The sequence below is a fragment of the Rhinolophus ferrumequinum genome, chromosome 12 (genome assembly GCF_004115265.2).
Source record: "Rhinolophus ferrumequinum isolate MPI-CBG mRhiFer1 chromosome 12, mRhiFer1_v1.p, whole genome shotgun sequence".
In the NCBI taxonomy this organism is placed as follows: domain Eukaryota; kingdom Metazoa; phylum Chordata; class Mammalia; order Chiroptera; family Rhinolophidae; genus Rhinolophus; species Rhinolophus ferrumequinum.
The window spans coordinates 64,069,830-64,096,533 of record NC_046295.1 but is presented as its reverse complement, the minus strand read 5'-3'; the positions used below and the strand labels follow the sequence as shown (position 1 = coordinate 64,096,533).

Genomic DNA, 26,704 nt, shown 5'->3' with positions numbered 1-26,704 from the left:
GTAAAATATACATAACATATAATTTATCACTTTAACTATTTTAAAGTGTACAATTCAGTGGCATTTAATACATTTACACTGTTGTGCAACCATATACCGTTATATAGTTCTATAACATGTTCATTGCTCCAAAAGGAAACCCTGTTAAGCGGTCACTTCCCATTCTACACTCCTCCTGGACCCTGGAAAACATTAATCTTCTCTCTGTCAGAGCCTTTTTTAAAATGAATGAACCAAAGTTCTGTGATTAAGAATGATTTTCTGCTCCTGGCTTACTATTTTACCAACATTTAATTTTAATTTTTATATTTCCAGATGTTGAAATTTGTACTGCTTTCAAAGAAAGAAGATATGTTTTCAACGTTCAAATATTGTGCAATAGACTACGTATATGAGGTAGGGTATTACTGGATCACTACCTATTTACTAAGAATTATGACATAAAAAGTGTTATCTGCATTCCCTATGGGATTATGATAATTTTACTGTTGTCCTTAGGTTAATCCTTACTCTAACTGCTTTGAGGTTCATTTAAAATTACTTCCTACTTTTAACATACCTTAAAAATGCCACTTTTGGAAGGAAATTATGGGCAATTTAACATGAAGTTAAAGGGGTCAAGGAAAAAAATGGAAACTCTTGGCAAGTTTGCGCTACTTTTATGAACAATCTTGAGTGATCTTTATTGAAAGGAGGTGGGGGAAAGCAATAAAATAACAATAACAGCGTGTATTGACCACTTACTGTGGGCCAGATACTTTGCTCTTTTGATGGATTAGATCATTTGATCATTTGCTCTTTTGATGGATTATGTCATTTGATTATCATAACTACTCCTTGAGGTAGATACTATTATTACACAAGTTTTACAACTTTACAGTTAGGAAACTGATGTCCAGAGAAGTTAAATAGCTTGTGCAAAGCTGAGACTCAATCCAGGAACATTGTTAAATAATTGGAGTGCTTGTCATACAATAGTTCATTGTTCTTATGATTTTAATTGACAAGTTAAATTTTAGTTTTTTATATAACCTTAACCCTATCTACCAGGGGAAAAAAATTACTCCATTGTAACTAAAACTATTACATTTTACAGAAAACAAGAAATATAGGCATCTTCAGGTTTTATTATTCCCTCATAAGTGAGGGAAGCAAATGTGTCAATATAACATGTATATGGTAGAGAATCAGAAGTCATTTTTACACAAATATATTTATGAATATATTGGCCACTTGCAAAATTAATCAATACTCGAACATCCTCAAACTTTTATCCTTGTGCATGGTATCTTAGTTTCTTGCTCATGTACCACACCTCATGAGATAGTACAAATATGATACTAATCAATGGCAAATCTTGCAACAATGCAGGGTTTTTAAAAAATTCATGAAAACAATATTGAAGAACCACTCAAGTAACAGGTAAAGCTATTATCAAATGAGGATTTTGCAAAATTAGATCAGTTAACAAACAAGAGGAGAGAATGCTTTGAATATCAAAGGGGTGGGAGATGCCTTGGGAAAATTCGATTAAATCCTCAAATATTTTCTAAAAATATCTTCTTTATGATCAAAAGTGAAGTAATGACTAATACCATGTATATCATCATATAATACAATTTGTGGGAAAAATATGACAAAAAAAGCTATGATAAGCTAATGATAAGCAAAATTTTGTTAGGTATAAAATTTAATTTTTATAACTTTATTTCATTGTTTCAGATGAAACACCAATCAAACTGTTTTTCCTTCTTACTATGAATCTTTGATCCTCATTTTATATAAATTACTTTAATGGACCTTTTCTTTGTACCACATATTTTTGGATAATGAGGACCTCTTTGATAATGTGTTTTAACACCTTTAGCAAACATAAAACTCTTGGGAAATAATGCAAGAAACTATCATTTGTCCAAGTACATAAAAATAATGAATTCTGTGGGAAATTGAGAATCACTGAGAGAAAACTTCATAGAGGACCTATCGCTTAAGACAAGCCTTGGAAGATGAATAGGATTTTCATAGCTAGAAAATAGCAGTGGGGCATTTTTCAGATGCACACTGCAGACCATGGTGTTGATAAGGAAGTGACTGCTAAATGTTAAGGGGGTAGTGAGGTCTATTTAAAGAGAACAGTTAGTATTAGAGAATAATGGGAGATAAAGCTGAAAAGTAAAGACAGAATCAAACTGCGAACTTTGATTTATAAGTTTACTTAACTGATTTAACATCCTCTTAAACAGTTTTATGTTAGGTTTTTAAAATTAGAAATACATTTTATGGTTGTCAGAAGTGAAATAATGCAAAGACAGAAAACGAAAGTTAAGACAACTATATAATACTAAGTGAAAAGAAAAGCACATTGTTAATTGGTATAGAAATGATGTGATCCCATTTTTGGTCAAACACACACACACACACACACACACACACACACACACACACACGCACATGCACATTTTAGCCTAACCTAGAAAACAAGTCTATAGGAAAATACGCCAAACAATTACTGGTATCACTAGAGACCTTGACTTTCTCAGTACGTAGTTCTGTGTTATTTGATATTTTATAAGGAGCATATATTACCTTTAAATAAAAATATTATAAATTTAAAAGAATAGAGAATTTTAATATTCTGAATATTGATAAATAAATATGTTAAATCTATTAAATATATTAAAAGATTTTATAATGTTACTTTTTTACATAGACTGTAGTTAGAAAGAAGTTCTGCAGAGATGCTTTTTTGCTTCGAATCCCTTCATGTTTATATCAAGATGGAAATTATCATGCAGGAGTTATTGATAATAAATTTAGGGTGCCATGGATGAGAGGTATGTTTTCTTTTATTTCTCAAAAATCTATTTTAAAAATGATTTCAGAGCTAAGCACAGTAAATTATTAAGAAAATGCAGTGCTTTACTTATTAAACACATTGCATTTATTCATTTTTATGACAGAATTTAGGTGACAAACGAAGGAATTAGAAAGCTTATACTAGATATGAATAGAATAAAAGATATGTAGGTGGTGAAGTCTTAAAATATTCTAACATTATAAATATTTGTTCTATTATAATACGATGTTGCTGAACTATAGAAGAGCTAATTTAAGTTGTAATGATACACTGATTATAAAACTATTTAAAAATGTATATATACAAAATATCATCTTTTGCTTTTGCCATGTCATGGACTTAAGAAACCTGCATGGACAGACAAGTCAAGTAAGTTAACATTTATTTAGCATGCATTATGTAGTAGGCATTGTTAGAGGTACTAAGGACAGAGTTACTAATAAGACATAGAAATAGTCCCTGCCCTCAATGGGTTTTCAGTCTGGTAAGGAGGATGCAGCAATAAAACCATTAAATAAACAAACTGATATGTGGTACTGATAAATGTATAGAGAGGACACAATAGTATAATGTGATATGAAACTTCAGGACTAGGGAGTGCTTTTTCCTAAGATGATTAGGGAAAGGCATCTATGAAGAGGTGGACATTTGAATTGAGATCTGAATGATGAGAAGGCAACAACCATAAGAAGGTATGGGGGAAGTCTTCCAAACAAATGCAAAGTTCCTGACTCAGGAATAAAAGTGATGTGTGTAAGGCCAGAAAATTAGGCCATTGTGACTGATTGATGAAAAAAGGGAGATCTGAAAAGTAGGCAGTTTCTGAACGATATAAGGCTTTGCAGGTCATAACATGGAGTTTGTTTGTTTGTTTGTTTATATTATGGCTAATGTGGTAAGTCACTGGGCAGTTTTAAGAGGGGGAGTGACATTACCTGATTTATGCTTTAAAAAAAATCATTCTGGTTGTTTGGAGAATGGGAGGCGTAGGGATTAGGAGGCAAGAGTAGAGACAGGAAAGTCAATCAGGAAGGTATTGTAGTGGTTCAGAATCTGCACTACTGGGTGAATCTACACTCTGCATAAAAGATGATGGTGGCAGGGGTGGCTGCATGGCTCAGTTGGTTAGAGCATGAGCTCTCAAATATAAGTTTGCGAGTTCAATTCCTGCATGGGATGGTGGGCTGCGCATCCTGCAACTAAAGATTGAAAACGACAACTGGACTTCGGGCTGAGCTGTACCCTCCACAACTAAATTGAAGGACAATGACTTGGAGCTGATGGGCCCTGGAAAAACACACTGTTCCCCAATATTCTCCAATAAAAGGTTTTTTTAATTGCTAAAAGAAAAAAAAGGATGATGGTGGCTTGGACTAGGCTTATAATAATGGAGATGTGAGAAGTGGTTGAAATTGGGATTATTTCAGATGTCTAGCCAACAGTGGAAAGGTTAAAAAAAATAGGAGAATAAAGATTTTCTTCTTTATTGTTATTTCTTCTTTATATTTTAAAGGTTTTTGACCTGAATAGCTGGGTGGATGGCAGTGCTATTTCCTAAGACAGGGAATAGCTCATGGGAAGCCAATTTGTAGCTGGAGTCAATATCTCTGCTTTGATCAGGTTAAAATGCCTGTTAGGCGTCTGAATGGACACATCAACAAGACAACTGGTAATATTAATCTTGAGCACCGCTGCACTTTCAAACTGGAGTCAACAATACGTAGATTGAACATAAACACATGGAACTGGATGAAGTTACTGAGAGCATGAGTGTAGATAAAGAGAGAGCCTAGGACAGAACCTTGGAATGCTCCAACCGTTAAAAGGCTGATATAGAAGGAGGAACCACCTAAGAAGACAAGTGAGATAGGAAACCCAGATGAGGGTGGTGCTGTAGAATTCTAAGGAAGAAAGTGTTTCAAGAAGGAAGAATTAGTCAAAAGTATTTGTCCCTGTTAAGTCCAGTAATCCGAGGTCAAGTAATTTGTCTCTGTTAAGTCAAGTAATATGAGGTCAAGTAAAAGGTCAAGTAATATGAGGATAGTGAGTTGACCATTAGTGTGACTAAATGTAGGTCACTGATGACGTTGGTAAGAGTAGTTTCATGAGACTATTGGGTAAGCAAGCTTGATTAGAGTATGTTGAGAAGAGAATGAGAAGTGGGATGTGAAATGGTGAATATAGACAACTCTTTTGAGGAATTTTGCTATGAAAGAAAATAGAAAAATGAGGCTCTAGCTGAAGGGAGAAGTGGGGTAGAGAGAGTTTTTTCAGATGTATGATGTTTTGAAAAATATGTGTGATAAAGAAAGAGACTTTGAAATGTTTGTTAGCCAATGGAAATGATTTGGGTAAAAAGAAAATGATGATGCAGGAAAGAAAAGAAAAAGGATAACTTAGTAAAAGGGGATAGTATCAAGGTCACAATTAGAGGAACTGATATTAGATAGGAGCCAGGATAGTTCTTCCATTGTGATAAGAAGGCAGGGTTTGTAGGTACTTATCCCAGTGAGATGGTAGAATTGATGGTGGAAGATGAGGTAGTTTTTCTCTATTTATATCAGTTTTCTATGTGGCAGCAAGGTCATAGACTGAGAGTGGGTAGAGGATGAGTATTGAAAATTTGAGGGGGGAGAGTATTAAATAGTTGTCTTCAAGAATGAGAAAGGCAGTTTTATTAGGAAGGTATACTATTATCATCTGTCAGTGTTGGACGCCCTTTTGAAACGTATAGTCATAATTTGAAATGAGTTCATTCAGCATAGCTTATTGAATTTTTTTTCAATAATTTTCAGCTGTTCTAGTGTACTTACACAAAGTGCAGAGTAGGGGTTTTCCTAAGTTAGTACAAGGGAAAGAGAGGCAAGGGAATCAAGAGTCTTTTAAGGAAATGGCTATGGGACTGGCCACAGAATCTAAACTGTATGAGAAAGAAAGTGAGGACGTGAGGGAGAATGAATACCGTCAAAATGGAAGAGTCAATGGATTGAAGGTCTCAGTCAGGTTGGAAATAGATAAAGAATAGCTTTCATCAAACTGCTTCTCTAAGAGTACAGAAGGGAAAAATGAGATTATAATTTCTTCCTACTTATTTTTTCTTCTTTTTAAAAGTAATAATAATAACAACCAAAGTTTATTAGGTTCTTATAATATGTCAGGCACTGTTCTAAGCAATTTACATGTCTCATTGCATTTAATCTTTACAACAACACTGTGAAACAGAGGTACAAAGAGATTAAGATGATACAGTTAATAAGTAGCAGTACAAATGTTAAAATCTAGGCAGGGTGATTCCAGAACCTGTCTTCTTAACCACTAAACTTTCATGTTTTTTTCAGTGAGGCACAGACTCAGATGTTAAGTGATTTGTTCAGGGAACAAAACTCGTAAGAAGTAACAGTGGTGGTAGAATACAGGTCCTTTGACTCTTCACTCAGTTGCTTCTTCTGACACTAGTATATAACATGGTCCCTCTCCTTAAGGAACCAATGGTCTAATTTGGGAGACAAACTACATAAAATTTTTAAATATAACTGTATATGATTAAGTACCAGAGTGAGTGCTACTGACAATATTATGGCCCTTCAAGGGGAATATATCAGAGTAAACTGGAATGGTTAATAAAGGCTTTATGAGGAATAATATGAACTGTTGAACAAGACTATCTGGGATGGTAGTGCTGTATAAGTAAAAGAGAGGCTGTAAAAATGAGGATGGTATGTTCAGGTGATATTGTTCTAACTGTAGTTGAGGGATTTCGGGGGTTGTAATAATGAAAGTGATTATTTAAATATTTGGAAACTTCAGAAAAGTTACATTGTGAACAAATAAAGATAACACCATAATGTAAAAAGTGAATATTTGGCTTCATTGTATTAAGTGTAAAAGAAAATTCTAGAAGCTAATGTTTACCATTCTCCTTTCTAGTCTCAGCTCTTTTAGTTCGAGGAATGACAGATAGCTCAATCTTGGATCACTGGAAAGCAAGTCTCTTTGTGGAGGAGTTCCTTGAGAAGTATGTGTCAAATTTTCCCTTTACATTTAGAAGATAAACAGTAAGTTCTCCAGACAACTAAAGAGAGAATATCCTTTCCTTTATATCCCTGAAAATTGTGGAACTGCCTTACTAGCCATGAACTTCTAATCTCCAGACTTTTTGTGTATTTAAGCCACTATTAATTTCAAATTAATAGTCTCATGCAGTAAAATTTAATTTTTAATAGACTTTATTTTTTATAGCAGGTTTCGGTTCACAGCAAAATTGAGCAGAAGGTACAGAGATTTCTCATATTAAAATTTAATTTTAAATGATGGAGGAGCTACTACAGTTTTGTTACCTAATAGAATTTAATAAACATTGTGATCATTAGCACTACCTAGATTTCCTAAATCTTGCTTTTCCTCTCCATCTCACCTCTTTTTTTTTCTTGTTTCTATTTTTGTTACTTCTTAATATTGATTTTTAAGGCTTCAATTCTTTTACTTATTTGTTGATATACTATGTGTTAACATATATGGGAATTTTCTGTCGTGTGTTCCTAAAAAGCCTTGTGTTCTATAAAATTGCACACTAAAAATAACAGGGCACACAGGAAAATTAGCTTCTGTAGTCCAAGCTATGCAATTTGCAACAGAGCACTAACACAAATAATTACTATTCTAATTTTTTTTTCAAGTTGTACATTTTATTTTATTTTATTTTTTATTAGTTTCAGGTGTACAAGACAAAGTGATACTTAGACGTTTATCATTTATATCCCTCACACTGTTCTAATTTTTAAAAAACCATCAGCTACGTTAAAAGACGTTAAATTCCTAACAAATAAGTACACGTTAGAGTAAATACATATAAGATTTTGGAAAAAATGATGATAGCTTGATGGACAGGCTAAAGGAAGGGTTGAGGCTATTGTATTATGGAGACAAAATGCAAAAAAATCGGGGAGAACCATAAGCTTCCTCGCTTCCAGGACAGAGCATATAGCCAAACAGAGCAAGAGGAAAAACATATATGTTTATAGTTTCTATTCTCCTGTGGCTTGCTGCATTCAGATGAGCACAGTTGACTGCAGGATGTTGCACATATGTTTATTCCTGTATGCCGCATAACAACTATGTGAGCTCAATATTACTGTCCCAATATTATATATGAAAAACTAAGATTCAGATTCAGTAACTTGCCCATGGTCATGCAACTAGTCAATAGTTGGACCTACCATTCAAACCCTCAATCCCCAGTCTGAATGACTTCAAACTCTACACTCTTTTGTTTGGTTTGGTTTATGCTTTATAGAGATATAATTTATATCCGTATAATTAACCCATTTAAAATGACCAGTTCAGTAGTTTTTAGCATATTCACAACCATCACTACAATCAATTTTAGAGCACTTTCATCAACACAAAAAGAATCAGTGTTCTTATGAGTAATGTGGAGCTGGATGAGTTGAAATATTTTGTCTTGTACTTTGTATTTTCTTCAAGACTAAAGGAGAAACTTTAGAGTTTTTTCTATATCTGATTTTTAAGATATGGCATATTCATTTTTTTCTCCAATTACATTGGGGAATTATATTGATTTTGGTTCTTTAAATCTGTATAGGGAATTAACAAGGCTAAAATATTTTAGGATATCAGTAAAAAGGTATGTGGTATTAGGGTGTGGTGCTAAATTGCCAATAATATATTTATCTGTTGGAAAATTAATTAGAAAGATCTCTTCTAAGTCCCAATATCCCAATAGTATAGACAATGGCAGATACACCTGGATTGATTAGGAAACAGACAAGGATGGGCAAGATCAAGGGAGGCAAAAAAAAGTGCCCAGGACTAGCAACAGCAGGAACTTACCACCCGACACCTGAAGGAGCAAAGGGACTGAGCAGAAACCAACCCATTTAAGAACTGCAGCTATAGGAGAGGGGCTGTCTGCTGAAAGATAGTAGAAGAATGCAGCCACTTCCAAACTGTGGCTCAGGAGGGAAGGATTTGGGCAGAATAATATCTTGTCTCTCTTCCCACCTATGATTTTCTGCCTGTGCTTCCCGTTGGCTAAACCCGACCAGAAGCCAGAGGGCAAGGGAGCTCTTGGTTCTTAGAGACCAGCCTCCCGGGTTGAAGAACAGAATATAAAAGGTTGGATAATGACTGGGTTCTCAATACAATTCCATTGATCTCTATGTATATCTCTATGCCAGTGTCACCATGTTTTCCTTACTGTGGCTTTGTACTAATTACGAATTACGTTTGGGAAAGGTGAGCCTACAACTTGATTTGGTTTTTGAAGATCCTTATGGCTCTTTTCTTTCCTGGAAATTTGCTATGAATATTAGGATCAACTTGTGCGTTTTTCCACAAAGGCCTTAGGGCCTTTTCACAGGAATGACACTGAATCCTTACATCACATCTGTTCTGTTGCCATCCTAACAATTTCCATCACCATGGGATGGCCTCACGTTTATTTGGGTAGTTTTCTTTCATTTCTTTCAGCAAACAAAGACATTGTGTTTTGTAATTTTTCAGTGTAGAAGTCTTGTGCTATTCTTAAGTATTTTATCAATGTTGATGTTATTTAAAATGGAATTGTTTTCTTAAATTCTTTTTTAGATTATTCCTTGCTAGTGTATACAAATAAAACAGATTTCTGTGTATTGAAAAAAAAAAAAAGGTTGGATAATGATATGGAAAAGCAGACATTGAATATCCAGCACAAGGGACAATTTGGCGATACATGGCAAAGTCCAAAAATATGTGTACCTTTAACTCATCATTTCCATTTTTAGGAAAAGTATTTTGAGAAAACAATTAGACAAGTGCACAAAGATATCCTTTGCATTATAATAGCAAACAATTACAACAAATTTAAATTTTCAACAATAGGGAACTACTGTGTTTCCCTGAAAATTAGACCTAGCCGGACAATCAGTTCTAATGCGTCTTTTGGAGCAAAAATTAAGACACGGTTTTATATTATATTATATCATATTATATTATTATTATTATTATATTATAAAGACCCGGTCTTATAAAATAAGTTAATATGTTAACTTTTGCTTCGAAAAACGCATTAGAGCTGATTGTCCAGCTAGGTCTTATTTTCGGGGAAACATGGTAATTGAATAAATTATGATTTACCAATACAATGAGATCTTGTTCATCCATTTAAAATGAAATGAACGTACATTGATTAACATATAAATGTATTCATGCTTTACTGTTTAGCAGAGAAGAATAGGTTACAGAATACTATGTACAGGAATCCACTTTTGTTTAAAAATACTCAAAATAATTGCAAAAACACACAGTTTTTGAATTTATTTCTTGAGTGGTAGGGCTATGGGTAATTTTTCTCTGAATCTGTTGGAATTTGGTAATTTTTCTACAGTGAATATATAATATCTGTTAATAAAGATGTTTTAAAATAGGTATACATAAAATCAGTAATTTTATAATGTCTTAGAAAAACAGTTAGAGGAATGGTGACCCAGATTAACTGTGAATTTGAGGATGTTGTTCCAAGTTCCAACGCAAACTCCCAAAATGAAGTTGAGGAAGCCCTCTTACACACTTACAAGGACTACAGTGAAGTCTTCACACCCATCAGCTGTTTAGAAAAATGTCCATTACTTCAAGCAAAGAACCAAGGTAAATATTTATTTCCTTTGTTATAAAACATTTCTTACTAATATACAGATTTTCATTCCAGTGAGTTTGTTTTATTAATTTTTAAAATTTTATTACATATATCCATCTGCAAAATTATAGTTCTAAGCTTTGCCACATTAGGGAAATATTTTCTCTTTCATATTAATCCCACTTCTGTAAATTAAGTTTTTTTGGAGTTTAAGACTGCTGGGCCTCAAATAGCCTCAGAGATTTGATCATAGTGTGCTTACAGCATATTGCTGTAATAATATTAGCATCTGTGTACAGATCTGACGACTCAGCAATCTGGTATAACGTTAAATTAGTAGATAACTAAACAATGCTTATATCTTATTTTCCAAAATATCCTAAAGATTTTCAACTTCATGTCATGTATGTGAAACCATAAATCAAGGGAAAGATGGAATAATTTCAGTATTAGGTCAAGAAATTCACCTAGTTTTTACAAATTTACCATAAGTAATAACTAAAAGTATTTTTATCCGTAATATATTCCAAATCTCTCATGTTATTAGAGGGTGCTGAATTCTTCCAACCATATAAAAACTTGCTGAGGACTACCTTTCTTGTATGTATAACAGCCTATTCCCTTTTCAAATTAAAAAACTTAAGGCTCTATTATATCATTGCTATTATTATTCAAATAAGCTATAGCTTGAGCATGAAAAATAAACTGGTTCTTTTACTGCTGTTTTTATGTAGATACATAAATTGCGTATATAATTTTTAGTGTTGGCAAATAGGTGTGTGATGCTATATAGAGAGTTAAATCCCTCTTATAGTTTCAGAAGAAAGAGAGAGTGATTGCATTAAAGACTAAACTTGAGAGCCTGTTATAGTAGGAAGAGCCTGAATTTGGAATCAGAAGATTTGATCATAGTCCAAATCTACTCTTAAAAAGTGGTACAAATTTGAGACAGTTATTTAAAATTTCATGGTTTTTAGTTGTCTTCTGTACTTTCTTTTAATTTATTCTTCTAATTTCTTATAAAAATTTTCTTGGGATCAAATATATATATGTACATGTAAAGAGATGGTTTGTAAAAATTAACAGGCTACCCAAACGTAGCTATTATTATTAATATGGCAGACTAGAAGCTACTAGTGGTAAATTTCATAATACCTATCGTCAGCTAGAATCAGAAGCTGCTTTACAATTCACTGAATGAAAATAGGCTTGAATTTCCCAAAGAAACACCCTTATAGACATAGAGAACAAACTGATAGTTGCCAGATAGGAAAGAGATTGGGGGGCTGGGTGAAAAAGATGAAAGGATTAAGAACAAATTGGCAATTATACAAAAAAGTCACGGGGATGTAAAGTACAGCATAGGGAATATAGTCAATAATATTGTATGTATAGTCAATAACTATGTATGGTGCCAGGTGGGTACTGGACTTATTGGGTAGGGGGATTACTTTGTAAATTATATAACTATCTAATCACTATACTGTACACCTGAAACCTAATATATGTCAACTGTAATTGAAAAATAAAAATAAATAATTAAGAAAGAAATACATATGAATTGTTCATATCCTACATTTTCTTAGCGGTTCTGTATCATTAGATTTCCTTCCTTTTTAAGGCTGAACAATATTCATATATATGAATATATATGAATAAAGAAAATATGGAGAGATATATATATAAAATATATATATATGAATAAAGAAAATATGGAGATATATATATATATCTCCTGAATATATAGAGCCTGAATTATATATATAATTATATATATATAATATATAATATATAATATATAATATATAATATATAATATATATATAATATATATGGAGATATATATATATATATATATATCCATATTTTCTTTATTCATTTGTCAACAGACACTTAGGTTGTTCCCCTATCTTGGCTATTGTGAATAATGCTGCAGAGAACATGGGAGTACAGATACCTCTTTGAGATGGTGATTTCATTGGCCATCTCTTTCTTCCTTTATATCTATTTTTTCTCACCATGCTGACTGGGACCTCCAGTACATTGTTCGATAGAAGAAGTGATAGCTGCCATCCTTGTCTTGTTTCTGACAGTAAAGGAAATCGTTAATGTTTCCCCATTAAAAATGATATAAATATCATTTCAGTGTTTGCATCATTCTCAATGGTGAAATATTAGAAGAATTTACTTTATTGGGTTGAGGCAGCTTCCTTTTGTTCTGAGTTTGCTAAGAGCTTTTGATCATGAATAAGGATTGAATTTTATTAATGTTTTTCTACAACTATGAAGATATCTACATCTTAAGTATATAGAATGTCCCTTTACTAAAATGTATAACCCTATAATCTAAATATAATTTTTTTTTATATTGTGATAATACTATATATGCATTACATTCTTTTTAAATATTAACATTAACTTGGGAACATTTCACCATATTCTTAAGTTTTCTTCAAAAGCATGGCTTTTAATGACTGCAGTTTTTAATCTTATGTATCATACATTTCCCAATTTGTTGTTTTTAATTTCAAATGTGCACATAAATGTATGTTTCTATTTCCAATTATTTCCTTAAAGTGAATCTCTGGAAATGGAATTATTAGATAGAAGTTTTTTTTTGTTTTTTTAGCTATATGGTGTGAAAATACCCTGTTCACACCAGGGTATATTTATTGATGTTGTAGTAATATATTTATCCAATATGATGGGCAAAAAATTACTATGTTTTTACTTGCATGTTAAGAGTTACTCGTGCTTAGTGTTCATTTGCATATTTTTGTTTTGTGAAATGATTGTCTTTTGTCTAGTTTTCTATTTTATGTTTTACCTTTATATATCAAGGATATCAGTAACCCCAAATATATTTAATTTAAACTTAACCAGACCTGTCAATGTTTTCCTTTATGGTTTCTTTCTTTTATACAGATAAAATTCTTCCTTGAATTAGATAAATATTTATCCATATTTTCCTTAAGATTTTCTTTAAGATTTTGGTATATGGTTAAAAATAAGAATATTGGGAAAAAATACTTTTTTCCAAATGTTTTAGCAATTGTCCCAATATCATTTAGGGAGTAGTCTTTTCTTTCCCTACTGATTAGAGAAACGCCATTTACATCATATGCCAAATCCTTATCCACATTAGAGTTTTTTTCTGGATTTTCTATTATGTTCTTTGATTTGCTTATTATTGTGTCATTATCATACAGTTTTAATATAATTATTAACTGTTTAATGTAATTATAACCTGTATTAATAGTCTCCCTTTTTGTTATTTTTTTCCTACTCTTATATCTATAGTCTTCCAGATTTACTTTACAATGTTTTCCAAGTTTCAAAACAGATCTTTTGAGAAATTTAATGTTATTGGGAACTTTTAGTATTTTTACTATAGTCTTTTTAGCCAGGTAAGCTTTGAACTTGCCTTTTCTTTAAGTTTTTTTTTTAATGATCCTCATTAAAGTTTTACGATTTCTTCTGTATACTTTCTGCCCATTTTTGTTATATTTATTCCCCAGTGTTTGTATATTTGTAGCCATCATGAATGAGTTTTTCCATTAATTTTTGACTCAGATTTTATACAGAGAGGGTTCCAAAAAAGTGTATACACATTTTAAGAAAGGAAAAAACTGTATTAAAATTACGCTGATGTAACCACTTTGAGCACCTCTTATAATTGCAGAAGTCAAACATGACTTGTATTCATCTTTTGTTATCGGTATATGTTGAGTATTACAATTTTAATACAGCTTTTTCCTTTCTTAAAATGTGAATGCATTTTTTTTTTTTTGGCATCCTCTGTACATTTGAAAACCATTGATTTTATAATTTTTTTACCAGATACCTTAGGAACTCCTTTATTTGTTTTCATTTAGTTATCTTGGGTTTTCTAGAAGACAGAAGTACCTTCTGCAATTAATAAACCTGTCTTCTTTCCTATCAGTATACCTCTTTTTTCCTGCTCCTTTCCTATTTAACTAACCAAAATTGTTTTCTCTTGACAATTTAACACTTCTCTACAGTTGAGGAAAACAGTCTCCTCACATCTGTGTTGGTACATATAATAGAGATAAGAACTCCAGGGAATGGTTTATAGCCATAACAATATAAGGAAGTAGCACCCTTGGTTAAACAAACAAACAAACAAACCCCTTTATATGGTTATAAACAGCATGAATTGTGATGTGATGCTGCCATCTAGTGGCTTCATCGAAAAAGGGTAGTTAGAAAATAATATCTCTACAGACTCCCAGAAATACCAGGATGAACCTATAGGACGGGAAGATGGCTAGAAAGTCTGTGTTTGGAAGTGGAATGTGTAAGTGGGAATCTAAACAAATGCTGTTTGCATTTTTACTATTAATATAACTTAATTAATACTTACAAAATGGATGTACCATCTTTAAATTTTTTCAGATAAGCCCTGCTTAGACATGGAACTGATAGCTAGCTTTCTTTGGTGTCTCATGGGAAGCTTTGGGTCACAAGATTGTCAAGAACTTAACAGGTTCGGACAAACAACCTCTTAGGAGGCTAGTTTATATAACAAGTTCTCCTTTGACATTTCAAGTTAGCACCAGGCACAGGGATGGTCCCTGGCTGGCTGCTTTGTATCACATATTTATTAAGCACATGCACACCAGTGGTGTAGGTGGCCACGGGAGACATCATTCCATGCTGTCCTTCTCTCGTGTCATTCTAAAATTACTTAGCTGAAATACCACTGCCCAGCACAAGATACCATTGCTCCCCTTCAAGGTGGCTTTTGCTTTGGGGAGCTTGGCTTTCTGAGTAGTTCCTCATGTGAGCTTATATTTTCCTTATTCTCTTTCCACTGAAGAGCTTTTTGAAAACTGGAGCCAGGTTTTGTTTCTTTCCTTGGCTCAGAAACTGTTAAAGCCCTGACGCAGTTAGCTAAGATTCTAAAGTAACCCAAACATGATAGGGTAGGGATAGAGAGGAGAATGTTATTCCAGCAATTAACTGTCAGCAGTAGTGTTTCCTAATAGGTAAGATATATCACACTTGTCAAGATACTTTGCTATATAACTTTCATTGTAATTAATTTTATAACAAACATGTTTGAATAACCTTAGAATGCTAGCATCCGAGTTGGTCTCACTTGTAGGCTTTGCAGACCATCTCCATTCCCTACATGTCAGAGTCTTCGGGATGAATTGGAGAGCTGAAGAGGCAAAATGATACAGAGAAGAAAAGATCAGAGTCATCAAAAGTCAAGTGCTTTTATTTCTTTACAGTTTTGCTTAAGCTACCCCTGGCTATTTTGAAGCAGATGGCCACAAGAGATTTTCCTCCATTGATTATACTAATTTATGTTGAAAAAATATGAGCTGTTATAAATCTTTCAGGTTATTTGGTTAGTACTCAGTGTACTAAGTAATATTAAAAAGTATTGAGCTTTTACCTATGTACCAGTACTATGCTACATGCTTTATATGCACAGTACAGCAAAGAACTAAAGAATTAAAAATGTGTTAGAAAACCCAAACTTTATCTAATGGCTGACTACAGTAACTATGTAGATCCTTTTGTATAACTTTCAGATGTTTTCTTATTCCTTTATAATTCTTATCTCTTTCAGATTTGTTTATTGATGAAGAAATAATTTTTGCCTATAAAAGTTACCTACCAACCTTGCATACTCTGTTGAGTAGGCTCAAACTGTTTTTGCTGAAGGACCCCCTTTTAGATTTCAAAGAACAGGCCTTCACAGAAGCTAATTTTTTCAGGTACTTAATTGCCCAATATTATAAATATTTTTAAGAAGAGAAAATATTCTTTGTATGCTCACAAGTCTAGATCTCATCAATAATAATATTTTATCATTGCTCTACCTCAACTCTAATTTTAATCATTACGTATTTTGATTGGCTACATTTGGTATGTAACTTGCTGTTAGTAAACACTGATTTAATGTTTTATTTTTTGTTAAGTGAACGTTTCCCTTTCCAAGGAGGTCGGAAAGGTCTTGTGAAAGAAGCTTTTTACGTGGATAAAGAGAACTTTTGTCAGGAGAAGCTAGAAGATACAGTAGGTTTAAATGAAGTTATAATACTTGCTTTCAGTAAGATTTTTATAAAAGTAGTAAAGAACACTTTAAAAAATTTTAGCAGTCAATATACATTGACTATTGTCAAATTAAAGACTTGATAATGGATTGCACGTGTATCGGTTAAGAAACCGAATTTACTTCTAAGAAAGTGGTTCTAAACCTTGGCAAGTTATTAAACTTGGGGAGTTTTAATAAAATATTAAAGTCTGTGTCCTACCAAGATATATTCTGATTTAATTGGTCTGGTATGAAACCCAGGTATATGGAGTTATTGTTTTGGTTTTTTTAATTAAAATTTATTGGGGTGATAATGGTTAGTATAAAATGACATAGTTTTCAAGTGTACAATTCCGTAATGTATCATCTATATATCACATTGTGTATTCACCACCCAGAGTCAGTTCTCCTTCCATCACCATATATTTGACCCCGTTTACCCTCTGGTAACGACTAAACTATTGTCTGTGTCTGTGAGTTTTTGTTTCTTTGTTTGTCTTGTTCCTTTGTTGCTTTCAGTTTTATATTATCCCACATAGCAGTGAAATCATGTGGTTCTTAACTTTTTCTGTGTGACTTATTTCACTTAGCATAATAATCTCATAGGCTGCTATCTGTCACCATGTATGTACCAAAACTAACTTAAAATGGATCAAAGACCTAAACATAAGACCTGAAATAATAAACTGCATAGAAGATGAAATAGTGCCATTTGTGACAAAATGGTATAGGGAGTTTTAAAACCTCTCCCAATGATTTTAATCATTACACCTGGTATAGGACATTAAATGACCATGTTCTAATATAAAAACTGGACACTAGAGCTAGAAATGTCAATTTGCGAGTTATACACAAAACAGATAATACTTGAACTATAACAGAAATGATCTCATTGGAAGAGTAAAAACAAGAATGGTCTGAGACTGCATTTTAGGTGCTGCCAGTGATTAAGGAAGATACATATATTAAAGGTAGCCCCTGTTTTTTAGCATACAGTTCCAATAGCACACAAAATTGTTTTATGATGTTAGTAGGTAAAAAATTCTAGCAGTTGAGAGTGAAAACGACTTTTTGCAATTTAACAAGTACAAAAAACTAGACCCACATAGGTTAGATGCATTTACAGTTACTATTAATATAAGCATTTTTTGAAAACAACGGGAAATGTTTTATATTTGGGGCTGTTTTTAAAAATTCAAAGGAGATTATATAGATATAGATGTCCTAAGGCATTCAAAGGATTTCCTTACAATTAAATATTTTACCACATGTGGTAAAAAGTATTAATTCACCTTTTAACGCCTTTTCTCCATTCTCCCTTTTCCTCTCCAGTTAACTCTTGAGAGTTGTACACATAGTAAGTACAGTCTCACTTGTTGAGAAATCCAATTCTGTAGGAATGAAAGAGAAACATTCCATGGAGTACAGTGAAGATCCATTCCATTCAATCTACCCCTTGTTACCTCTCCCCATTCACCATCTCTTATCTGCTGCAGTGATTGTTTATAATTAAGAATTTTTAAAATTTATTATTAGCCCAGCAGAAGATATTCCTGCACCTAGGGATATTGTACATCATGAATGTAATCAGTGGCCATAAAGGACATTACTCAGAACACTGCTTGTAATATAATATATTTTTGGCTGCTACACTTCTCTTTTTTCAAATGTATGCATAGCATTAAAAATTTTGAGCATAGACTTAGTTTAAAATTTGGTACACCAATTAAACAAATATATCTGTTTGTGAATTCAAGAATTTTTATTTGGAAAACCTCACTAAAAGCTTGTTTTGCTTATATATTACTTCAGCCGTCAATTTTGCCTGAGTGTGAATTCTTAATATCTACAAGCTTCAAACAAGTTGATATTCCATCACTTTCAGAGCCAAAGGAGTCATTAAACTTAATGCCAGAAATAATAAATTATGTTGATGAAAGTGAAGAGCTTCTCGAAAGAGGTGGGAATTAATTTAAAGATCTATTACTTGTATAAACTACTTAATAATGTTTGTTATAAAAATTCTTGGTCATTAAACTTTTTCTGAGCCTCCATGTTTTTTAAAAGTGTTCTGCATGTTATATGATGAAATCTCAGGATTTCATGAGATTTCTACTGATGAGACTCTTTTCTCATTGTCTTACTCTTTATATGCTTGCAAGCTTAAAACATCTCTGAAATTTATCTGTTTCAAAATAATTACACAAATAAAGCTAAAACACTTATGACTATATGAAAATTTTTAGGTTGTTTTCTTATATACAATGACAAAGCACTAACATCTCCTATACCGACTTTAGTTAGGTATGGAGAAACTCAGGGTAAGTTTATGATTCATGGAATCAGATGGGAGAGTCATGCCCTAAAATTTAGATGGTTTCATCCCAGTTAGATTTAGTAAATATTGTTTAATTCTTTTTAGTGACAATTTGAACTCAAGTATTTAACTACTCTCTCATAATTTTCATTTGAAATGATTAAAGACATGTAATATTAGGGAGAAGTGAAGGGGGATTTGTGATATCCATTGAGAACAGAGATGCTAGCTATCAATAGACCACAGATTTGAAAGAATTCTTGTTGACAAGACTAAATCAAGAGAATTACTAATCAGCCTACACATGAAAGCAAGGGAATGAAAAGCCAACCAGAGTTAAGTTAATCAAATTCATACCAGAACTTGAAAGTATACCAGAGCTCAAAATTGCAGGGTGGCCAAGGGGCTTGTTAGCAGCAGATGCAAATTTATGAATGCTAACTCGAAAGACAAGTGACTTTACTGCATGACTGTGTTATTACATTCCCAGCCTTCACTTGGCTCCAACGGTGTACTAAGTAAAACAGAGTCATTGCCATAGACGAGTGAAAAGGATTCCAAAAATCTAATTTAATAGCACACTGCCTGATAGTAGGCTTTCTTCCTTTTCTTTTCAGATCTTACTACCAAGCATGGAATTGAGGATATAAAATGCAGCTCCACAGAGATTTTGGCCATTCAAAGCCAATATCAACCAGAACGCAGTGAACCAGAGTACAGTGAACCAGGTGGACATGTTGAATAAATCATTGAGTTCATCAGAGGTTACCTACATATAATGTTAAAGTACAATGCATTCACATAGAAAGTCTACTAGGAGACAGTTTTCATGTTTCAAATTTTATTATTGCAATCCCAGTTATGATTTTTTTCTCTTATCTGTCCCTTTACATTTTTTATTATCATTAACTCATTATTCTTTGAGCATCAAAACTAGATAATATACAGAGAGTTACAAAGATTGAAGAAGAAAAATGGAAGATATAGCATTGATATGAAAAGTAGAAATCTTACAACTCAGTAAATAAAATTTTATGTTTTATCTCGGTATTAGCAATCTTGCTAATCCTTATTACATTTTTATAAATTTAACTTTTTAATTCCCCAAAGCAATCCTATTATTATTATCAGTATTATAATTCTGTCAAATTTGGAATCTTAGAATCATCTTTTGTTCCAGTGTAATGCCAAATTGTATTGCTTCTTAATTATGCTGATGATATGGTTATTAATTACATTTATAATTGGATCACATTGGTCATCTATTTGGAAGTTTATTTCTTTATGAAAGTGATAGAAACATACTGACTACTTACGAATAAATGAAGATCAGTTTGTCAAGTCCACCCTATAAATATATAACTCTGTGCTAGGCCACTTAGTCTCCAGACTTATTTAGGTGCACGTTTACTTGCTATTAATACCAGTTACTTAGCATCACCAATACTTAGTATGGACATAAAAACAGTATTATCTCCTAAATACGGACTACACAAGTTGTCAGGATTAAAAGCAATAAAATTTAGTTGTTAATGTACTTTTTAAAAATCACCATCATCATAATTGAGACACTTTGTGATATATATGTAATTCCTTTTATAGATGGAAATTTTAAACTGTTATTTTGTATTTCAGGTAACCCAAGTTTTTTATTGAAAATTTTTTGTTGCAACATAATGATCAAGCATAATAATTACTAACAAAAAGTTCTAAATTATACTTAATTTTATTCAATGTTCATGTAATATTATGATTTTTAAAATGTTTATGTATGCTAGAAGAGTTAGAAATACCATTAACTTATCTACACCTAAAAGAAACCCAACATTTTTCTGTCAATTCATTATGTACAGGACTTCAGACATTTCCATGTTCTCCTGCTTGTACACTGTAAGTAAAGATTATATCTAGAACTCAAATTGCAATTCATATCAAGCTGTCTTTAATTAAATCTCTCCACGTAAAGGCAATTTTCAAGATACCTCTGTGGAAAAAAAATCTTAAGAGATAGAACAGTGTGTATAGTAAGCAACTGGAGGGAATATATGAGTATCCATGTACATACGTGTTTTTGTATGCATAGAATACCTTCAGGACACAAAAGAATCAGGTAATGTTGGTTGTGTCTAGTAAGGGAACTGGGTAACCTGGAAATATGGGAGCTGGTAAGTGACAGAGCCAGATTCCTTTATACGTTTAGTATTTTGAATGTGCATATATTACCATTAAAAATAAAATAAAAACTCGAAAAATTTTAAAGATTCTGGCCCTGGAACAATCTGCTTAGGATTTTGCCACTGGATGCTTGCCTGTGGCACTGCCTCTATTTGGCACTCACTGCCGTTAAAGACTGTAGTGGGGTTTAGTTTGCTAGGACTGCTGTAATAAATATCATAGACTGGGTGGCTTAATTTTGTTTCTTCACAGTTGAATCTAGAAGTCCAAGATGAAGATATTGGCAGAGTTGGATGTATTCTGAGACCACCCCCAGCCCTTGGCTTGTAGAAAGCTGTCTTTGCCCTTTGTCTTCCTATGGTTTTTCCTCCATGCATGTCTGTGTTCTAATCCCCTCTTTTTGTAAGGACACTAGTCCTATTGGATTAGGGCCCATCCTAAGCATCGTATCTTAACTGAATTACTTCTTTAAAGGCACTATTTGCAAATTGTCACATTCTGAAGTACTGAGAGTTAGGTCTTCCATATATGAATTTTGGGCCACAATTCAGCCATAATAAGTTAAGAGCCCTTAAGTAGAACCAGATTTCCTGGTTCATATAATTAGCACGCTCATATGTGTCTCATATGAACAGAGAAATAGAATGCAATGAACCCGCACTTAGGAGGCGCTGGGAGGTTTGGCGGCACAGACTCAGGGGCTTGTGAATTAGCACCCCTTCCCCACCAGGGCTAAGAACCTCACAGCTATTGATGTGCTGTAATTTACGTGCACTGTCACGCACGCTTCCTCTCTTCTCTCCTCCCCCCAGCGCCCCCGAGGCACAAACACACACACATCACTCATTCACACACGCACCAAGATTGAAGGACCTGAACTAAACTTTAGGACCTGTCACCTCCCAGGAAGGTAGAGAAGACAGAACTTTTTCATAGTTCTGATCCTCAGCCAATAAGAGTCTCCAGAATTTCTGTTTAGAAATTATGTTTAGAATTTTGGTTTAGAAAGCAATTTTATAAAACTTTGTGTTGAAGCTACTATTTTGTATGGTAAATACAGTAATTTTACTTAAATTATATTTTTATTTTGGGTGACTTATAGGGTTGGTGCTGGCACAGTTTATGGAAAGAAGTGCTAAAACCCTCCCAAGTCAGCCTCCTCAGGCTCCAGTGTCATTGAGGGCCATAGAGGTCGGAGTAAATTATAGGCAAGCAGGAGCAAGTAAGGAGCTGACAAATTGCCAAACCTTCCCGGGGTAGGAGAACATAAGAATTTGAAATTTGGTCTATGGTCTCAGGTTACACATTTATAAAATAGTTAATTTTTCACTTACTTTTGAGTGTAAAAAAAAAAAACTTACAAAAAATACTTCTCTTAAAGCAAAATTTTATTATGCAAAATGACTCAATATTATTATTGTATTAAGATTTAACTCTTCTTTTTTCAGTAATTTGCTTACTGCTGAAGAATCAGCTAACGAATGCTATAGGGCAGGGCAATTAGAAAGCTGCAGAAGCTTTTTGCTTCCAGGTAAAGCTTAATTGATTTTGAATGCTAAGTAAAATATACAGACAAAAACAATCAGAAATATAATTGTCAGTTTTATTATTTTTATTATTATTACTGTCATTGTAAAAAGCACAGTTCCAAAATGAGAATTTCAAAATTTATACTCCTAATTTGGGGTTGATGGTTATAATGCAGATAATAATGTGAAGTAATTGTGCTACTTCAATTCCTCAGTACATTATGATTTGTCCCTATTTAGGCTAAAAGTAATGACGTGGAAAGCTCTGTGCCACAATATCTAAGAAGATAGTTACCATAAAATCTGATTAAATATATTTTCTTGTTTAGACTCATTATAATGAATTAGAATTTCTGATTTAATAAATCTTACATTAATTCTTCTAAATATTATCAGACGCATGAATGTAGTAAATACTAAATATCAAACAAAAAAAATGGTTCATCACCTACTAAATATTACAATAATTTTAGCTTCATGATATTTCCACAGACGGAAATAAATTTTTTATGTGACTACTATTGCTATAATATTTTGGACTTTTACAAATATTAGCATCTTGAAGATGAACAACCAGATATAACTTCAAGTTTTGCTTTTTTGTAATATGTGAAAATCTATTTCATAAGAAAATTTCAGTGGTTCTGTCTAGTATATTTTTCATCTATTTTGCCCTGTTGACTGTTTCAGACTATTTGTTTTGTGGGTTGTTATTGTTTTTTAAGTGCCAAGAACTGAAGAGCCCAACAGTCAATACTCAGTTACAGATTTGAAAAAGATACTTTCTGTTGAAGAAGAATGCTTTGTGGTTAATCCCGTAAACCCAGAGTGGTGGAAAGAAGCAGGATTAAATCTGACAGTGACAGAATCTTTGGAACCTCTGACTACACGTCTGTGTCATCATGATCTATCCTCTAATGATACTAAAGAGGAGATATTTTTGCCTACAAAAGTGCTTCATTTAGAAGGTAAGTACTTGATAGTAAACATCATTTGTGTGAATATTTTCAGGATGAGATGATGTTAAATACTGGCTTTACACTAGGTGATTGGAAAAATATAACTAAATTTCAGCATTCAATATTAGCTCTGGTTCTGCCAGAATTTATAACTTTAAGCTTTATAAGCCCCATTTTCTTCCTTGAAAAAATGAGGAAGTTTGACTAGCTAATCCTAAAATCTTTTTCTGTCCTAAAATTCAGCAGTTTCAGTTTTAAAATTTTAGCCATTTTCAATTAAAGTGACTTGTTTCCTTTTATAAATGATTAATTGCTATCTCAGTTTCTGTGTACATCAGCCTAGACACAAACCAGCACTGTTATTTTTCGACTTGACAGCTGAACTTTGTTTGATAATATCTAGTAATCTTTCCTCAACAATAGAAAATCTTCCTTTGTTATTAAAAAGTTTACTCATTTAGCATTTTTCACTTACACAATTTAAAAAGACAAAAAAGTCTTTTGAGTTATTTTGGTTGCTATGTATGCCATTATAGTAAATGGAATATACTTAGCCTGAATTATATCTTTTTGAAGTATATATATAGTTTCAAAATCAGTTTGTGCAATAGTTACTAAATTTAGATCTTAAAGGAGTTGGAAAGTTTACTTTAATTTATTATAGAGTAAATAAGTATAGTGAATTTTAGAAAGTACTGTGTATGTTGGGAGACTGCTCTAAAGAGAGGAATTGTTATCAGCAAGGGATGTTTCAAAGACAGAAGACAAGGCTTTGGATGTGGTAGCAAAAAGGATAGATAGATAAACAGGCTATATCAAGCAAAGGCACACATACACACAGTCTATCCAAGGCTTAGATGGTTCCCCATGGCAGAAGAGGAATTTTCAAAGAGATTAGGTTAGATTGCTACACAAAGAAAAGGGAGAGGAAGATTTTATGGGGTCTTCAAATATCTAGAATAATGTATTAAATCTATAAAATTATGTATAGTTTTATTATGATACGTAACTATTTCAAATTAAAGTAAAACACACAATTTACCTTGATATCCAATAAAATTATGATGATAGTTTAATTCTGAAGTTTAAAAAGTAATAACTGTATTAGGAGCCCATGGCCAAGTTGTCAGGGTAGGGGTGGTTAAGGAGAAAGTAGTAAAGGAAAATAATCAGAAAAACTGAAATAATAAATACTTCCTATTTACCTGCTCAACATACCAAGATATCTCTAGAAAATATGTCAGAGGTTGCAAATTGGTAGTACTCATTTTCCTATTCAGCCCACATAATATTAACCCATATGGTGTTTTAGTTACCAACATTTAAAATTTGCAGGATTACACATAAATGATCTGTATTTTGAAATTGTCTTTAAGATTCCAAAAATCAGACTCAAATTTTCATGACAACAATTGACTGAGGCCAATAACATCTCACCATTTTAGACCACACATGCTCCAGGTCGCCATAGTTATCAGCACTCACAAATTGAGACCAGGTGTTAGTAGGCATTCATCATTACTCTTGCACTTTTATCTTACATTTAGTATAGTTCAGAGGAAAGTAAAATGTTCCTTATACCAATATCCCTAACAAAAGCAAAAACAAAACAAAAAAATTTCTAGACCACATTTTGGAAGGAAAAAATATAAAATGTATCTTCCCAAAGATTATGATTTAAGTACTGGCCATATGCTTCACTAATTTCCATTTAGCTAGCCCTATAAGCATTTTTTAAATTAATTTTGTATTTACATATAATAAAACGCATCCATTCTGACTGTACAGTTTGATGCATTTTGTCAAATGTATATACTTGTGAAACTACCACCACAATTAAGATACAGAACATTTTTATCATCAGAAGTTCTCTTGTGTCCCTTTTCATTCAGCAGTGATTCTCTTTCCATCTCTCCCCTCTTCCCTACGAACCTTCACTGCTAACCCCAGGTAACCGTTCTTGTTATGGAATTTCATTTATGGAATCATACAATATGAACTCTTTTGTGTGTGGCTTCGTCCACTCAGCATAACATTTTGAGATTCACTCATGATGTGTGTATCACTAGTTCATTTCTTTTTATTACTGTGGAATTTTTCATTACATGGATGTACCACTGTTTGTTTTTCAACTGTCCTAGATTTTTTCCACTTTTTACTGTTATGAATAAAACTACTATGAATACTCTTGTACAAATCTTTTTGTAGATGTATGTTATCATTTCTCTTGAGTGAATATCTAGGAGTAGAATTACTGGGTCTTATGGTAGGCGTATGTTTAACTTTATAAGAAATGACTAAATTGTTTTCCAAAGTGGTTGCACCATTGTACATTCATACCAGCAATGTTTGAGAGTTCCTGTTATTCTATATCCTTGCCAGAACTTAATAATGACAGTCTTAAATTTTAGCCATGCTAATGGATCTGTTGTGATATCTCCTTGTGGTTTTAATTTGTATTTTCCTGATGGCTAATGATAATAAGCATCTCTTTACATGCTCATTGGCCATTTGTATATCTTTTTAAATATATACAGAGGGTGGCAAAAAATGTATACATATTTTGAGAAAGGAAAAAACTATATTAAAATTGTAATACTCAATGTATACCAATAACACAAGATGAATACAAGTCATGTGTATACATTTTTTTAGCACACCCAGTATATATGTATGTATAAAACAGATTTATTGAAATATAATTCACATGCCATACAATGCACCTATTAAAAGTATAGCATTAAATGTTTTTGTGTATTCACAGAATTATGTAATCATCACCACAATCAATTTTAGAACATTTATACCATCCCCAAAAAGAAATCTTGCACCCATTAGCAGTCACTCCCCATTTTCCCCAGCTATGGAACCACTAATCTTTTCTCTGTCTTTATAGGTTTGCCTATTTTGGACATTTCATATAACTGAAATCATACAATATGTGGTCTTTCATAACTGGCTTCTTTCATTTAGCATGTTTTCAAGATTCATCCATGTTGCAGCTTGTGTATATCTTATATGAAGTATCATTTAAATATTTTGTCAAATTGTTAATTGGCTTTATTTGTAAATATTAAGTTATAAGAGTTCTTTATATATTTTGGATACAGTCCTTTTCCAAGTATATGTATTGCAAGTATTTACTCTCAGTCTGTTTTTGATCC

At 32.6% G+C, this 26,704-nt stretch overlaps 1 protein-coding gene across 1 annotated transcript in view; it reads left to right on the top strand.

The window, feature by feature from the left end:
* Positions 1 to 351: 351 nt before the first annotated feature.
* The window catches only part of SHOC1 (shortage in chiasmata 1), a 57,848-nt gene continuing 31,495 nt past the window's right edge, over positions 352 to 26,704 (top strand). The window contains exons 1-11 of the mRNA XM_033123740.1: positions 352 to 396; positions 2,711 to 2,834; positions 6,785 to 6,872; positions 10,317 to 10,501; positions 16,093 to 16,240; positions 16,445 to 16,556; positions 18,373 to 18,520; positions 19,495 to 19,605; positions 20,656 to 20,767; positions 22,501 to 22,583; positions 23,307 to 23,549. Of these exons, the coding sequence (XP_032979631.1) occupies positions 352 to 396; positions 2,711 to 2,834; positions 6,785 to 6,872; positions 10,317 to 10,501; positions 16,093 to 16,240; positions 16,445 to 16,556; positions 18,373 to 18,520; positions 19,495 to 19,605; positions 20,656 to 20,767; positions 22,501 to 22,583; positions 23,307 to 23,549 (1,399 nt within the window). The remainder of the gene's footprint in view (positions 397 to 2,710; positions 2,835 to 6,784; positions 6,873 to 10,316; positions 10,502 to 16,092; positions 16,241 to 16,444; positions 16,557 to 18,372; positions 18,521 to 19,494; positions 19,606 to 20,655; positions 20,768 to 22,500; positions 22,584 to 23,306; positions 23,550 to 26,704) is intronic.